The following is an 18,396-nucleotide window of genomic DNA, read 5'->3' as shown; positions in this document are numbered from 1 at the left end:
TGTATTGTAATTTTATCATATCTATGTTCTAATTTTTATTCTTATTCATCATTTTATCGCATCGTTTTAAATTTTACACTATGAATTGTTTAATGTTATAATGTGAATTTTATTAATACCTTTTTGAGATGAATATTCCTACATACCTAATTGGTTTAGTTTAGCTTAAGATTCTATTGATACTGTGTATCCACTACTGCATGGATTTGTCCTTATTTGCAATAAAGATTTGAGTATTGAGTATTGAGTATTGATACATAAATTAACTTATATTCTAAGAAACCAATTCACGAAGTACTCGTGCATTATTAGAGCCTACAAGACGCGCTATTATACAAAGTTAACAATCTAATTTAATGATAACACTAGGGAAAATTTTGCAGGTCAGATGCATTTTAAAATATTAAGTAGTAGTAGGTAAGGTATAATTTGTGCTTTGGTGTAAAATGTAATTTGCTATATGTTTTCTATAATTTTTGTTACCTGTCGAGATTGTTTCACCGGCTGGTCTGATCGGAAGATCAGCCCTCGAAGTCGCCAGCAATATGCTGAGATTAGACCATTTCGTAGCACTTCCTTCTTGTTTATATCTGCTTATTTGTAACATGTTTCTTTTTTCTGTGCATGTGTTAACGAATAAATGCCTTCTATTCTATATTCTATTAATATGTAGGTTAGGTTTATTGAAATATAAAATGTACGTGTAGGGTTTGTTTTGTCAAAGTATAAGTTCAAACTTTGACACTACAAGTATGGCGGCCAGGGCTTATTGAATGTTATCCTTATCAACGTCAGTAAATAAGCAAACTGTATCAAGCCCTAACAAATTGAATTTCCCTTGTGCAGGAGATGGGCCTCGCAATCCTTAATTGCTCCTATTAGGAGTACCTACACGGCGAGGCAATCACCCTGTCCCGTGGAGGAAGCGAACATCACCTACCTACGTATGACTAAATGTGCTGTTTTCATGCAGAAGGTACCACTGGCTGAAACATTTGTGATTATTACACATAACCTTTAATCATTTTAAGAAAAAAAAAGCGCTGCCTTTGGGGTTCTGGTGAAAGCTACTTGCGAATGTTGAATTATGTAGAAATATGAAGAATGTAGGTATTTTTTAAAACTACTTTTAATGCTTTAATTATTTGATGGCAACACAAATGAATATACGTATACCGTTAAGGTTTGAGGAGTTTCCTCAATCCCTCATGAATCCGATTATAAGAAATCGAAGCTTGACAAAATATGTCTTAAAAACTCAATATGCTTAACAAACATAACAAATCTCATAACAAATACGAGTAAATGTCACTGTTCTGAACTTAAATGCATGCTGTTCTTATAAAAATACCAAAGTCACTATAAAGTGTGCCGTTCAGATTTAAGGAGTTCCGTTCTGATCTTCATCAGCAGTTCCACTGCACCAGAAGTCACTGTTCTGGACGTAAGTGCATGCTGTTCTTATAAAAATACCAAAGTTACTATAAGTGTACCGTTCAGATTTGAGGAGTTCCGTTCTGACCATCATCAGCAGTTCCACTGCACCAAATGTCACTGTTCCGTACGTAACTTCATGCTGTTCCTTTAAAAACACAAAAATCACCATATGTATGCCTTTCAGATTTGAGGAGTTCCCTCGATTTCTGCAGGATCCCATCATCAGAACTGGGTTCTGAGAAAAATGGAACTAATCTGTATGGATATACATTCATTAATTATTTTTTTTCAAAATCAGTCCAGTAACGACGGAGATATCGTGGAACAAACATTAAAAAAAAAAAAACATACAGACGAATTGAAAACCACCTTCCTTGAGAGATTTGAGGCGGCGGTTAAAAAGTAGTGCGCAAAGTTCGAGTTTATAATCAAGACCTGGCGGGCTAGCATAGCTTGTGTTCACGCGCGAGACTCCATACATTTAGCGCGACTTGAAGTATGAATTCGCACGCGACAATACATGAATTTCTCTTTATGTAAAAAGAGAACATACACAAGAAATTGCACAAAGGTCTGGTATTATACGCCTAATCAACTGGATTAATTGAAATTTAAATAAGTATTGCAGATTTTTAGAAATTATTATTTTAATGAATTTTATGACCCGGGTATAGGCAAACTTTAAGATTTTTTTATAAAAAAACTAGAAGCCGTAGCACCCTCGGAGTTTTAGTCTACTATTCAAAACCTTCTTAACTGTAGAATTATGCAATAAAAACAAGGTGAGACAAAATTGGGGTTTTTAACACACTGTGGAGCGCTAACCGCAGTTGTGCTAAACTGCCAAGTGCGGATAAATTTAATAACTTGCCATACCACTAGCACTGGAGTTTAGATCGAAATGCCGTGAGTTCAAGTCTCGTCTAAGGCAAACATTTTCCACTTTTATTTTTATTTCAAGTGTGGATAGTTCCGAAAACTCACCTGGCTGCCAGAAGACATTGATGCCTTTTCCGAGAACACGGGTACAACGCTATCACCAAAACGTTGCAGAGTGAAACTACTTTCAAAATGTAATTATACGTGATTAATGCCCATCTTTAAAGATGGGTAACAGGTTAACTTAAAAGTTAACCTGTTAGAGCATCATTTTGCTTAAGATACAATGACACCTTTTACTTGATAACGACACAAAGGTATCTTTGGTCGTTTACACACGGTGACTACCTATCTGCAGAGGTGAAATTACGTTGTTGCGATTCAGTTGTTACAATCACACTGTAGATACAGGTAACATTCAAAATGGTTGTTGTTATAGCGCTATATTTATTCATACATTTCAAAAGGTACTAAAAGCACATAATTGTATGTGTAAATGCTCATAATGATTTTCTAATACGCAGATTAGCTGCGACAGTTATATTTAATTAGGGTACTTGGGCTCCTTCGTTAAATTTTGAAGGGGCAAGGGGCATGCAACAGTTAGTAACTACGTTGATCGATATATTACTACTTTGCAGCTATAGGTACCATTACCAAATATTATAAAACATAGCAGAGTCATAATGGTATCATGCGTGCATAGTCATAATATTGCTTGTGCTTCACACATCTTGTCAACACAGAATTAAACAACATGGAATATCTGCGTATCTTGTAATAAAGGACCGGAAATTACTTCATCAACGCAAGAATTGCTAAGGTAACGCCACGCAGATGTAAGGGACCATCCACACTCATAAGACGGATGTCTTGCGGCGCGCAACGGACGTCTCCGCCACGCCGCCTGAATGTAAGAATGTAGCGCGCGCCGCGCCGCCTGGGAGCGCGTCTTACGTCCTTCCTATACAAAATGTACTGAGGAGACGTTTTTTGAATTACATTCAGGCGGCGTGGCGGAGACGTCCGTTGCGCGCCGCGAGACACGCGACGCCTAAGTGGGGACGCTGCCTAAAATGGGAATAAAAGTTGCAATCGGGCCCGGCTTTAATCAAATATTCTATTCGGCCAAATGAAACCCCGTTGATAAATCGGGCCATCTACGCAGACGCGAGACCGCCTGCTATTTCACCGACTTTGTTTATTGATGCCCATTACCCAATGCTCAGGTCTGAATTAAATAAAGTTAATTTAAACCGAACGACGACGATATTGCTAGGTTAGTGCTGCGACTAGACTTAACGAGATATTTATTTTCAGAAATGCGGCAGGACTTCATACCTACGTATATACGCGCGCAATTTTTTTTTTTTGGCGCATTGAAACAACCATAGAATGTGTGTAGATAATAATATAAAAACCGGCCAAGAGCGTGTCGGGCCACGCTCAGTGTAGGGTTCCGTAGTTTTCCGTATTTTTCTCAAAAACTACTGAACCTGTTGGATTTGCCATTATAATGTTTAATAATTGTAACATTTTAAGGTACGTTTCTCTCAAACATTTAAATTTATGGCAATAATGTCGGTAGACAAAGAAACCGGGTCGGTCTGGCAAGTTTACCTGGACTGGTTATAAAAGGGACTGCTCGTCGGCGAGCAGTCACTTTTAGTTCTACCAGCGCCACGAACAGAGATAAGTACCTTAATCTGATTATATAATAATAATAATTGTCTGAATTAGTTTATGAAATTATTTGAAGTACCTTAATCTGATTATTTAATAAATACCTGAATTAATTTATAAATTTATTCAATGAAAATTGTCTGAATTAATTTATGAAATGGATTAATGAAAATGTAATTAAAAAGTTAATGTTTTAGTGTTTCGTTATAAACAACTCTACAACCCTGTTTATGTCTGATTATTTAATAATAATTACCCGTATTTAACTATGAAAATTAATTAATGAAAACTACCTGAATAAATTGATGAAACTGACTAATGAAATTGTAATTAAAAATAAGCATATTTTACTATTTCATTATACGTAACTTAATAGTAACCATGTTTATGATTTTACTCCCTTGTTGAATATTTGATGTGTTTCTAACGAGTAAATATATAATTGGTGTCATTGATTTATAACCAACGCAGTTTTATTATGTCCCATATTTGCCAATTGAATTACATATTTAAATTTATCCCAAAAACAAATTTAATTAGGATCGCTTAAATGGAGAATACAAATAAATGTTTACAATTATTTTATCATAATATTAGTCACTTCAGGTCATATGACATTTGGGTAAAGCTAATTTGTTCTTTGGAAGTTAGTTATTTCATCATATTAGTAGTCACTACAGGTCATATGACATTTGAGTAAAGCTAATTTGTTCCTTGGAAGTTAGTTACCTTTCTTGAAGTAAAAACGTTGATTATTATTTTAGACAAAAGGCTGCATATTATACCCCTTTAACATACTCGGTCGCATAATTGAATTGATATGATCTCTCATACAAGTATAAAATAAAAACGTTTCATTATATAACCAAAATGATAAATTCAGAAGTGGGATACGTTTTACCTAGCCATCTTTTAACACTGTGAATTATTTCAGAGATAACGGATTGAAATCTGCTGACCAACTTTCATACCACCATTCGGAGTGAAGTTTCTTCGGGCTGCCGATACCACAACATTGTGCTTCCTACATTTGGTCCTACTAACAGCGATGATGGGGCTGCACGGCCGACGCATGGTGCACCGATTTCGGGACCTTCTGAAAACCTGAATGGACTGGCGTTGTTATGATCATTAAAGTCGGTAAGGCCCTGAGGGCTCTGCATTACCATGTTTAAAAATCTTGCTTTGAAGAAATATTGTTGTACCCACTGTGTTATAAACTGATTTTGTTTACTTATTACGGAACTGCAGTTAATCGAGCTAGTTATTGAAAGAGCTAGTGTTATGATTATGACATCTTGAATAAATAAATTACCTCTTATTAGATCATGTTGTTTAAAAGAAAAACAGTTAAATCCTGAAGAAAGGGTATAAAAGTCAGAACTGAACAATACAGGTTTAGAACAATACTGGTTTAGTTTCTTCCTTTGGGAATAAATTATATTTTGTTAGTGACATAATTCGGTAAACAAGTTCTTGTTGTAAAGATTGTATTACGACACTACTGATCCGGAGTGATCCTATAACTGCAAAACAATATTTTGATTTTCGTATTGATATAGGGTCTAAATCTCTGTATTGACCAACGTTTATTTTATTTTCCAAAAAATATTTTTAGCTATTTCTCTTGAGAAACACTAATTTGAAAATCACTAATATATTTTTTTTGTTTATGTATTTAGCAAAGTGGCAGTTTTCACTTAATAAATAAAAATTTGATACTAATAAGTGACTCAAGATCGATATTTTCAAACAAATATGTACGTTTCAAAAATCGTTTTTATTTTTTTTTAATACTCGCTTTTCAATTGTCCAATATTTGTTTTCGCTTACATTTTATAATGATTGTTCTCCACTTTGACCAGAATGAGACCTAAGTGGATTGCCATTATAATGAGATACAGAAAAATTGGCAATCGATATGTGATTTACTTTAGGTGGTTTCGTTGTTTATTTAACTATACTATACCAAAAACAAACAAATTAGTAAGTAATTAAACCTGCCTACCTACAAAAATGTCAAATTTAAAAGTAGTATATTAGTGTTTTCTTCAGATAGTGTCATGGCTTCAAAGTGAAAGTTATTGGTTTATTTAAATACAGTAGTTCAGTTACATACTTACCTACATCGTAAAAAAAAAATAGACACAAAACTTGCTACTATAAATGCTGTGCTTATTCTAAGAAACGCTTAAACGTTTGTATCCCGCACTAACGTATTTCAAAATTATTTCACCAATTGCGGACCAATAAAATTTACTTTTAGTACCCAACAGTAATGTTACACACACATCCCTATTGGTTTAAATTCAATTAACATTTTCGAAGTTGCTGTTACTTCGGACAAATTACTGATCTGATAAATGATAAATCTATTTATCATCATTGCGAGTATGTTTACAATTTTGTCTTCTCTTTTCGTTGAGAAGTAACGATTAAGAAAGTGTCTGAGATTTTAATTCTACTTTCACGTTTGTGTGTCTGTTATCGCATATCTTAGGCTCCAAAACGAATAAAGTTTTATTTATCTATTTGAACTTTATTGCACAAATTAACAATAACAAGTACAAATGGCGAACTTAACGCCTTAAGTCATTTTCTATCAGTCAACCATTGGGCAAAACAGAGATAGTCTGGTGGACGCCATTATAAAGCCAGTATGAGATTTTAATGATTAAATACAAGTTGATTCTATTATAAAATAAACATATATAGATACAATAAATGAACTTACATACATATTAATATATACGTAGATAAATAAATGGACCTAGTGCAAATAAAGGCTTACGCAACTTGCTTTATAAAGAGAGTTTACTCTGTGCTTGCCTGGTTTTCGAGTTTGGGTAGATTATTATCTACAAAGAATTTTTATTGATTTCCGTTAATATTTGGGGACGGTTCTTTAGGTAAATTACAATTAATTTCTGTAAGAAAATATTGTCTTTTCTCTTACTGTTATCGAGTTATTCAGGGAATGAATTTAGTGGCTCAGTAAGCGTAGTAATAAAGGCTGCCTTTGTAATTCCTTATCATTATTTATTGTTACATGTGTCGTCATTTACTTGAGACTGACTTTATTGTTTCTACGGGTCTCTCACATGATTAAAAAATTTATAATGTATGAAAACGGTTAAAAAAAACCTTTTTTCTAATTTAATAAGTGATTTGCCGGGTGGTTCCTGATAGGGATCCTGGCAACTGTCAAATTTAACAAAAAGAAAAAGTGTTTTCATATCAGCGGGTTCGTTTATACGAACCAAATTAATTTTATTACTTATGTAATAATAGAAAGTCATTATTAAAAAAAGGAAAGCAGAAAAAAATAAGATTAATAAATTAAATTATGAACAATAATACAAATCTCACAGAACAAGATTCTGCAAAAAAAAAAAGGTCACTAGGTAGGTACTTATTCATCTTTCATGCTGAGTAGAGCACCTACGGAAAATAGTGTGAATAGATTCAAATAAATAAGATTCTTTGGGAAAAGGGACCATTTTCAAAATATAACTGTATAAATAAGTGGGCGATTCTATATGCTTCTTTTCCTGATTATTCGTCACGTTTATGCTTTACTTCTCAAGATAGCTCATTACATAGTTAATATGTGATACTGTAATGTTTAATAAATATATTAGGTATACTATTTACTGAAAACTGTTGCTGATAAAGCGATATTTACCATGTAATAAGCTACGAATAAGGGAAGATGAGTTTTCAGTTTGTACGGCATTTGCATCTTACATGACATGCCCTTCATAAAATATTATGTCGTTAGGTCAGACTGGCCGAGCTGTTTGGAAGATATAATAATATTCACACTTGTTGATTGATCGTGAAGTAATCAGAAATAAATATATAGCTCGATTAATTGAAGTCCTAGGATATTGTATCTTTTTACAGTACAGTACAAAGATAAAAACATTTTGTGATAAAACTTGATGAAAGATATACCTATCGATGATGCTATATCTGTAAAGAAAATGTAAAATAGTATACAAAATGGTAAATGGCCATATTAAGTGCTGATTATCTTAAAGCATTCCGCAAAAAAAAACTGGCTATATTTATTGTGTACTTGCTATACTGTTACATTAATTTAAGGTTACAATAAATAACTGAAAAAAAAGGTAGCTTTTTGCCGATTGCTTTAAGTCCGGATTAGCCGTGTTGGATATATACATATGTAATAAAATGTGTAATATATATTATATACTATGTATAATTGACAACGTTTCAAAATTTTCAGTGTCCCTAAGTCGAAAACCATTTCGAGATATAATATTAATATAATTTTTTTTCCCGTATTTTTATGATAACAAAAATCTTAAAAAATAGTTTAATGGGGAAGTGACCTCAATAGCTGATTTAGAGCTGTCACTATAACAAAAGAAACTTCCAGTTAGGAAGTCACTTGAGTTTGACAGTGACACTTGACAGTCAGACATACCGGACTGTTTAAGCTGAATGTTAAAACTTTTTTTTTTTTTTTTTTTTTTTGGAAATTATTTTGTCGTTTTCTTAAGTGTATGAATCAACACATGTGAAGTCATAAAGCTGTGTCTTCTTAAGCTCTTTCTACTCGAAGTAGTAATAAGGGACTTTCTCATTAAAATAGCAGTTTTTGGAAAAATAAAAAAAATACGTGTATCTTTTAGTATTGAGTTCTTTCAAACCAAACAATAAAAAGTAGTACTCAAAAATATGAAATGTTGTCAATTGTATATATACTGCTGGTCGGTTATGTGTCTGATGATTGCTTGACGTCATGGTGCAGCAGGTGACGGAGCTTTCATGCCAGGGCACATAGCTACAAAAATACTGTTGGTCGGTTGTGTGTCTGATGATTGCTCGACGTCATGTCGCAACAGGTGACGGAGCTTTCATGCCAGGGCCCACAGCTACAAAAATACTGTTGGTCGGTTGTGTGTCTGATGATTGCTCGACGTCATGTCGCAACAGGTGACGGAGCTTTCATGCCAGGGCCCACAGCTACAAAAATACTGTTGGTCGGTTGTGTGTCTGATGATTGCTCGACGTCATGTCGCAACAGGTGACGGAGCTTTCATGCCAGGGCCCACAGCTACAAAAATACTGTTGGTCGGTTGTGTGTCTGATGATTGCTCGACGTCATGTCGCAACAGGTGACGGAGCTTTCATGCCAAGGCCCACAGCTACAAAAATACTGTTGGTCGGTTGTGTGTCTGATGATTGCTCGACGTCATGTCGCAACAGGTGACGGAGCTTTCATGCCAGGGCCCATAGCTACAAAATACTGTTGGTCGGTTGTGTGTCTGATGATTGCTCGACGTCATGTCGCAACAGGTGACGGAGCTTTCATGCCAGGGCCCACAGCTACAAAAAAATGCTGGTCGGTCACAAGTCTGATGTTTGCCTGGCTTCACGGGCAGCAGGTGATGGGGCTTACATGACAAGGCTTGTGGCTACTTAATATAAGAGTAAGATTAAGATGTATAACTATGTAAATACTTTTGTACTTCGAGATCGAAGTACTTGTCAGTATGGCCGTGTTGGATTTGCCATTATAATGTTTAATAATTGTAACATTTTAAGGTACGTTTCTCTCAAACATTTAAATTTATGGCAATAATGTCGGTAGACAAAGAAACCGGGTCGGTCTGGCAAGTTTACCTGGACTGGTTATAAAAGGGACTGCTCGTCGGCGAGCAGTCACTTTTAGTTCTACCAGCGCCACGAACAGAGATAAGTACCTTAATCTGATTATATAATAATAATAATTGTCTGAATTAGTTTATGAAATTATTTGAAGTACCTTAATCTGATTATTTAATAAATACCTGAATTAATTTATAAATTTATTCAATGAAAATTGTCTGAATTAATTTATGAAATGGATTAATGAAAATGTAATTAAAAAGTTAATGTTTTAGTGTTTCGTTATAAACAACTCTACAACCCTGTTTATGTCTGATTATTTAATAATAATTACCCGTATTTAACTATGAAAATTAATTAATGAAAACTACCTGAATAAATTGATGAAACTGACTAATGAAATTGTAATTAAAAATAAGCATATTTTACTATTTCATTATACGTAACTTAATAGTAACCATGTTTATGATTTTACTCCCTTGTTGAATATTTGATGTGTTTCTAACGAGTAAATATATAATTGGTGTCATTGATTTATAACCAACGCAGTTTTATTATGTCCCATATTTGCCAATTGAATTACATATTTAAATTTATCCCAAAAACAAATTTAATTAGGATCGCTTAAATGGAGAATACAAATAAATGTTTACAATTATTTTATCATAATATTAGTCACTTCAGGTCATATGACATTTGGGTAAAGCTAATTTGTTCTTTGGAAGTTAGTTATTTCATCATATTAGTAGTCACTACAGGTCATATGACATTTGAGTAAAGCTAATTTGTTCCTTGGAAGTTAGTTACCTTTCTTGAAGTAAAAACGTTGATTATTATTTTAGACAAAAGGCTGCATATTATACCCCTTTAACATACTCGGTCGCATAATTGAATTGATATGATCTCTCATACAAGTATAAAATAAAAACGTTTCATTATATAACCAAAATGATAAAACAATCAAGTTCAAAACAATTTTCCTAGAAAGTCTTTATAAAGTTCTACTTTAGTGATTTTTTCCATATTTTTTAAAAATATGGTTCAAAAGTTAGAGGGGGGGGGACGCCCTTTTTTTTCCTTTAGGAGCGATTATTTCCGAAAGTATTAATATTATCAAAAAACAATCTTAGTAAACCCTTATTCATTTTTAAATACCTATCCAACAATATATCACACGTTGGGATTGAAATAAAAAAAAATATCAGGCCCCACTTTACATGTAGGGGGGGGGGGGTACCCTAAAAAAACATTTTTTTCCATTTTTTATTTTTGCACTTTGTTGGCGTGATTGATATACATATTGGTACCAAATTTCAGCTTTCTAGTGCTAACGGTTATTGATATTATCCGCGGACGGACGGACGGACGGACGGACGGACGGATAGACAGACGGACGGACAGACAGACATGGCGAAACTATAAGGGTTCCTAGTTGACTACGGAACCCTAAAAACGAAAACACTTTAAAGTACCTTGAAATTTGAGAAGTATGTGTAGATTTCTTTAAAATATTGTTTTTTTTTATTGACATACTGAATAAAAAGGCTAAGTATAAAAATATCTATAATTTATTAGAAGAGTAAGAAATATTACTTCAATCTCTTAAAACTCTTCAGAGTCTAGCCGCCTCAAGCACTCGATCATATCTGATGAAGGGTCTCCATATGACTCGAATCATGTCTCCAATCGCGATATGTATATTAACGTAAGTACATGCGTATATTTAAAATGTCTCACGAATGTTTAACGTCCATAATATTGCCTAGTATCTGGCAATGTTATCAAACAAGCTTACTAAATCGACAAAACGTGTTACGAGCGACTTTCGGTTAATTAATCCAGATTAAACGAGTCTGTATTGTAGTTCGATTAGGAGATCTGCGCTCAAGAGGAACTCGTGGTTGCGTGGATATATTTAACGCCGGTGGTGGCTGAACTGGGGCGGCCTTGATAAAGTCCCGGGCCCTCAGTCGCAGATCTAATAATGGCATTTATAATACACACCTCTTATAGTTATACCTATAGTTGCCTGTAATAGGAGCTATCAATTACGTAGGCCGTAAAAATAAAACCTCCAATTTATAAATTGCTCTTGACCAATTGATCTACGGAAGCGTACTAACTTCATCCATTTTATCCTCTATTAATATTTTTAATGCCTCTCGCAGACGTATTTATTTGTTTAAAAATTGTGGTTAGCTTGACATTCAATGCAAAACAGCTCCTGTTATTCCATCAGCAAAGATAGGCCAGATGCTACTGGGAAAGATCCGCTTCTCATCACTTAGGTACGTCATTTCCAACTAGTAATTACTAACATACATCACAATTCATATTTTCATATACCTACTATATGGGTCAGATATATCGGCGTGACATATTTGTTTAAACTTTCCTTTTTGACGCTATACACGTCCGATCCAGGCAGGTAAGTATGGTCGCGCGATAAATGATAAAACATCTGGCCGTCCCTATCGCACTTACTAATAGTGCGATAGGGACGGCCTGATATTTTATCGTCTATCGCGTGACCATGCTACCCGTGCAGGATGTAAGGTGGGCGTATCAATAGATAATTTGTGACGTATCTTAAAGTTCCAATCGGGGATAATCTGTACCGCGGTAGCATGGACTTGCCACTGATTTGCAATTCCCTTCCCTCGGAACACGTTAATATCCTTTGGCTCTGCAACTTCTCGATACCGTTATTTATCTTGATTACCTTTGTTTTGCCGTTGACGGACAAAATGAATTTATCGCTGCTGCGGTTTCTACGGTATTAAATAAAAAGTTATATTATCCGGCGACAATAAATCTTATAAGCAACTTATCAAGACCACCTGCAAATAGTATACCAGCCTGCAAAATCCATGATATTTTTCAAATGAAATGAAATATTTAAGATTTTTATTTTTGTTTAATTCGTGGTTTAAGATGTTTATTCGTGGATCAATGAATAAATTAATCTTCCTACTTATTGCTTCCTTTGGTTTTTAAGTCCGTTAAAATGCCGTTTTCCCTAGGATGTAAAATCTAGGTACGTACTTAAAAGTCGTCGGCCCAGTCTTCTTTTGACTAAGAGCCCAAGGTCACAATCGACAAAACGCAAAGGCGGCAACAGTTATACAAGAGCAGGCAACTTACCCAGAATTCACTGAGCTGTCTACTTCGGGCCACGAAAGCCGCCTCTTGCAGAAGGCCATGGTGGGCTTCTCTGGCGGCGGAGGCTGGCGGGGCACTCGCAGCGAGCCGCCTCGGCGCACCGGCGCCGCCGGGGCCAGACAGTCCAAAGTGCGACGCCGCGTACTCAGCGCCGAGGCACCCTCCGTTGGCACCACGCGGGGAAAACCTGTGCAGAAACAAATCTTATACTTTTAAACGAGCAATTCTTGTATATTTATTTATTTATTTATTTATTTATTTATTTATATATATATTTATTTACACTGACGATCTCGGAAACCGCTCTAACGATTTCGCAGAAATTTGTTATGTGGGGGTTTTTGGGGGTGAAAAATCGGTCTAACTTATACTTAGGTCCCGGAAAACGCGAATTTTCGAGTTTTCATGCGTTTTTCTTCGCGCGCCATCTCGTGTGCAGTAGTTGTACTGTTAAGACAGAATTCTTTCGGTCGATGTAAGTACTATTTATTGCAAACACTAGATGGCGACACAGGTCAAGGCTAAAACGAATAGAAAATACACTATTTGAGTTTTTGTGGCGAAATGCGCGCCATCTCGTGTGCAGTAGTTGTGTTGTTAAGGCTGAGAATTCTTTCGCTCGATGTAGGTACTATTCATTTTTGAACTAGATGGCGACACATGTCAAGGATACGAAACAGAACCGAGCGAAGCTCGGTTGCCCAGATATTTACAACTTAATTTAAGAAAGAAGAAGGCAAGTCCAGAGAGATAGTGTTTGCGGGGCGATCTAACATACACCTTCAAATCTTCATAATTAGGTAGGTAAGGTTCATATGAAGTCGCTGTCTTACATAAAATCAATTTGCAACGAAAAACATGTGTTTTAGAATAAAAATCTAGTTGAACTTCCACAATAATCTCCTAGTAAAGAATAATCCCGGTCATATACTCTGTCAACCAAGTCTGTCAGTAAATAAGAATAAAGAAAACTATATTCATCCTTTTCTTTAGGGTGCTAGAGAAAAGGTTACCTATAGTTTTCTTAGTTCTTATTTACTGACAGACTTGTTTGACAGAATATATATGTTATTTGACCAAACATCATCGTTCGGTGTCCAGTGGAATGGAATGGCACCCATCTTTGGTTGATGAGTTCGCATTACACGCGCGATTGGTCGCAACCAGTTTCGTTGGACTGCACGATTGACTCGCATTCATGTGTTCAGCAGTAAGAATTCACTTCTATTCTTGGTTTAGTACGGCCCGTCTTTACGAAGTAATATGTGGCATTCGGTGCATGAAGGTTTCTTGTGGTTTGAGTAAAAGAAAGAACCATTTTATCAAAATTTAAGTTGGAGTTTTGGATGACTTTATTGCAATTGTAGCATAAGGCACGAAAAGCAATGTACCTACCTATATTTATATTTATTATAATCCTGGAAGTCAACGAACTTTCAGAACTTACAGTTTCTAGTAATCATACAATTACACTCGAGAATAACTTTTGTAGACGTAATAATTCAAACTGTCAAGTTGAGTAGGGCACGTCAAGTCGAAATGAATAGTCCCTTTCGGCTCATCTTTGTATAAAGTTCCACAAGCTCGTCACTTCGTGAACAAAACACTTTGGAATAATATTAGAATCGTATTTGTACATTACTGTCAGATAACCGATTGCTTTGAAAATATGAAGTACTTACTTAAGTATATAATTATGAGTAAGTATCCTTTGTATGTTGACTTTTGTCACGGACTTGTGTTACGTTCCTGCGTTTCATATTTCTTAGAACGAGAATATCTAACTTTATTATTGTATTTACATGCACGTGTTGTTGGTGACAAAAATCTGCTGTCAAATTGGTAAAGATAAATCCAGATAATCTCCATATGTCTCCTTGTATGTCTCCATCAAGATTTGACATTTTGTCTACATTGTCTGTAGCAATGCAGATTTTCATAGTGAATAGAATAAAAACTATTTGTACCTATTCATATGTTATTTTTGTCATTTGTTGGTTTTCTGTCAATATTATTTACGTCTATGTGGATGTGGATACGGATGCACTTTATATATTGACCAAGTTAAACTGGCGGTCACGGAATAGACGACATATATCAAATAATGAGAGCCTATAAAGCTGCTAAAGCTGCACACTGCAATGAAGTCAGTAAGTCTTACAGCCATTCCTGTGATCTGTGACTAACACATTAAATTACATACCCGTTAAATCATCGCTTCCTATTTTCAAGACACTTTCGCCATCACGGCAATTGCAAAGTTTTTTTTCTCAAACATGCAATGAAATATTGTCTTTACGTTCCTTAAAATGGGCTGGGAAGTATCGCTTTTTGGGCGCAACAACTCGAGAGGACTGTAAAGGGATTTCGTATTATTTTTTAGGCCTAGGCCTGCAAAGCAACTTTTTTTTATAAAATATTGTCCTTTAGAGCATTTTTTTTTATTTCATTGTATGTTTGAGAAAAGCACTATACATGCCTCGGCGTGAAAACGGATTCCCGGCCTCGTATCCCTATCCGGCCTCGCTCGCACGCTCGCTCGGCCGTATATACCCACTTGGCCGGAAATCCTCATTTTCCTGGCCTCTGATGTAATGTACTATTGTTGACCGGAAAACATTCGTCACTCGAAGCGATACGAATACGAATACACGGCCTAGTCCTATGCTGGGATCCCTTTCTTTCCCATAAACTTATTGTTCATAATTTCGTTAGTCAGTAGTTGTTACTCATATATTTTGTGGTCATAAACATCACTAGTCATAATTTTTGTTACGAATAATGTTTAATGGTTCTAACAATAACAAACCATAATATTGGATATCATAATCTCAAAAGTCATAAAGGGATCATCCACATATTACGTCACACCAAATTTCAGGTTTTTGGACCCCTCCCCCCCCCCCAGATTTTTATACATAAAATATTATTTATGACTTCAGAACAAAAAGTAACCCTATTCCTCAGCTAGGTTGTTAGTTACCTTTGATTCCTTAGAGCGGAAATAGGAGCCCCGAGTAGCGGAGCTCCGTCCACTCATCGGTGGAACTAAATTGTTTTAAAAATAACCCTTTACCTCGTGTAGATTCGTTAGTTTCCTTTTGTACCTTAGAGCGGAAATAGGAAGCCCGCGTAGCGGTGCTCCGTCGACTTATTGACGGAACAAAATTGTTTCAAAAAGCAACCCTTTGCCTCGTGTAGTTAGTTTCATTAGTTTCCTTTTGCTAGTTATCTTTTGTCCTTAAAAGCGGATATAGAAGTTGTCGACGTCAGCTCCTTGACGAGACCAATTGGTTTAATAGGTGCCATGAAAGTTTAATAAATACTGAGGAAGTTAGTAAGCCAAATTATAACTTACGAAAATGCGGACGAAAAAACATTGCAACATTTTTTATGGGAAACGATAGGGATCCCATTGAATGCTATTAGTGAAGAAACACATGGTTATTAATAATTATGACTATGAAATATAAATAATTATGAAAATCCTTAGAACAATTATTCCTAATAAGTTTATTTCCTTCAACATTATGGATTTTTACAACTATGGACTTTGATTATTATGTCTAATAAATTTTATGACTAACAATAATTATGACTTTCAAAAATCGGAACTACAATTTCTGACGTTTAATTTTATGACTAGTGATAATATGACTAAGAAAAATTATGACGCAAAACGTTATGGATAGTAAAAATCGGACTTAAAAAATTATGGGAACCAATAGAGACCCTCCTATGCTACATATTTCCATATTTTTTACAATGACCGTAAATCATTTTATTCTTCAGACTGTTCTGGACACTGCAATGCAAGTGGGACTACATCAAGGTGATGGAGGCTAAGAGGATCACCAAGTCACCAACTATATAGAAAGTAAGTACCTACAGTAAGTAAGTACCAGCTTTCTCCGATTCATGAATGGTGGCGAAAAGAAATGGGAAAACGGCTGCTAACACTTCAAGTAGGTAAGGTAGCCGCGGGCAGGGCCGTTTCCTCGGAGAGTCGCTGGCAAAATAGTGGTGCGTAAGGCATTGACAGCAGCAGCGTTAGTTCTGCCATACTCTGGGTCAGTACGTTGAGACTTACCTTTCAATAGTAGCCGAGGATCCGAGCCGTAGCGCGCTATTAGCGGCAGGGTAGCTACCATGCCAGTTACCACACTAATCTAGCCATGTACCATGTATCAGTGACGTTACGTAACTGGCTTACCCCTCATAGTAGCCATATTAGGGGGCTTGGACGGTGGCTGTGCTATCTCCTAGGCCCAAGGCGCGGTGACAAAGCTAGTCCTGCCTCACCAGCCACGTAGTCGCTCAGTAAAGTCAGTAAGGTGACTTACCCCTCATAGTAACCGTGGAGAGCTGCGGCGGCGGCTGTGCCGTCTCCTTAGCCGAGCGGTGACAACGCCAGCCCGGCCACGCTGTCCACCACGCCTTCCAAATACTGGCCCAGTGGCATCAGTAAGCTGACTTACCCCTCATAGTAGCCGTGGAGGGCTGCGGTGGCAGCTGTGCTGTCTCCTCAGCCGAGCGGTGACGCGACGGCGGCGCGCGACGCGGCGACAACGCCAGCCCCGCCACACTGTCCGCCACGCCCGCCACATACTGGCCCAGTGACGTCAGGAAACTCATCGCCACTATATCACTACACTACACGATGTAACGTATCACTCATTTGCTAGCGCGCTAGCTTAATCGTATTAATCACTATTTGGCACTGGTTTAACCGTTTTTACAGCACATTGTCAGTTCATTTGTAAGTTTATCTGAAACAAAAGCAAAGGAATGTTAATTGAATTTCGCATCAGACAAACCAAACGACAATTATCAAAAATACCTAAGCATACACTTTAACTCTTGATAATCATCATCCTTCTTGCGTTATCCCCGCATTTGCCACGGCTCATGGGAGCCTGGGGTGTACTTTTGACAACGAATCCCAAGATTTGGCATAGGCAATAGGTAGTTTTTACGAAAGCGACTGCCATCTGACTTTAAATCTTGATAATATAGGCTTTTATTTTAAAACTCATATTAAACTTAAATTATCAACTAAATTTTCGTTTAAATCAACATAAAAGGCACCCAGTTCCGAAAAAAACATAATTCAGTAATTCAAGTGAATATTTAGGTCATGTTTTGCTCGTGGCATGATTATTGATTAGGAAACATATCAAATCAGCTAAATAAGGGCTTAAGGAGATAGAAGGTTATTACAAAACATAACGTAAAATGTACCTATGTCAGACCAGCGATTATCCAAGGACCTTGACCCAATTTCGAAAATCCAACTGATGATTTCAAATTGTGTTAGGTAGCATCCCTCATAATGTACAAAGCGAAATTTGTAACTTGATTTTGGCATCAAGATTTCATAATGCCGACGGCGCTAGATTGCGATAACATTTTTTCTGCAAACAGCAGTCATAATCTTTATACATAATAGAGGCTAAAATCCACACAGCCAAGTGTTTTTCATATGTGCATATTTAACTAAATTGAATTGTAATTTAAATATTTATGAAACTCAAGTGAATCTAGTATTTTTCTCTTTAATATAAATTTCAATATTTAGCTAAGAAAGATTGGCAA

At 36.0% G+C, this 18,396-nt stretch overlaps 1 protein-coding gene across 1 annotated transcript in view; it reads right to left on the bottom strand.

Annotated features, from left to right (window-relative positions):
* The window catches only part of LOC125231643 (BAI1-associated protein 3), a 144,367-nt gene extending 126,821 nt beyond the window's left edge, over positions 1-17,546 (bottom strand). The window contains exons 1-2 of the mRNA XM_048137125.1: positions 17,280-17,546; positions 12,784-12,988 (exon numbers count right to left, since the gene is read on the bottom strand). Coding sequence (XP_047993082.1) covers positions 12,784-12,988; positions 17,280-17,436 — 362 coding nt within the window. The 5' untranslated portion in view covers positions 17,437-17,546. The remainder of the gene's footprint in view (positions 1-12,783; positions 12,989-17,279) is intronic.
* Positions 17,547-18,396: the final 850 nt, after the last annotated feature.

The sequence above is a fragment of the Leguminivora glycinivorella genome, chromosome 12, assembly GCF_023078275.1.
Source record: "Leguminivora glycinivorella isolate SPB_JAAS2020 chromosome 12, LegGlyc_1.1, whole genome shotgun sequence".
NCBI classification, from domain to species: domain Eukaryota; kingdom Metazoa; phylum Arthropoda; class Insecta; order Lepidoptera; family Tortricidae; genus Leguminivora; species Leguminivora glycinivorella.
The sequence above is the reverse complement of the archived record's forward strand: the minus strand, read 5'-3'. Positions and strand labels throughout refer to the sequence as shown.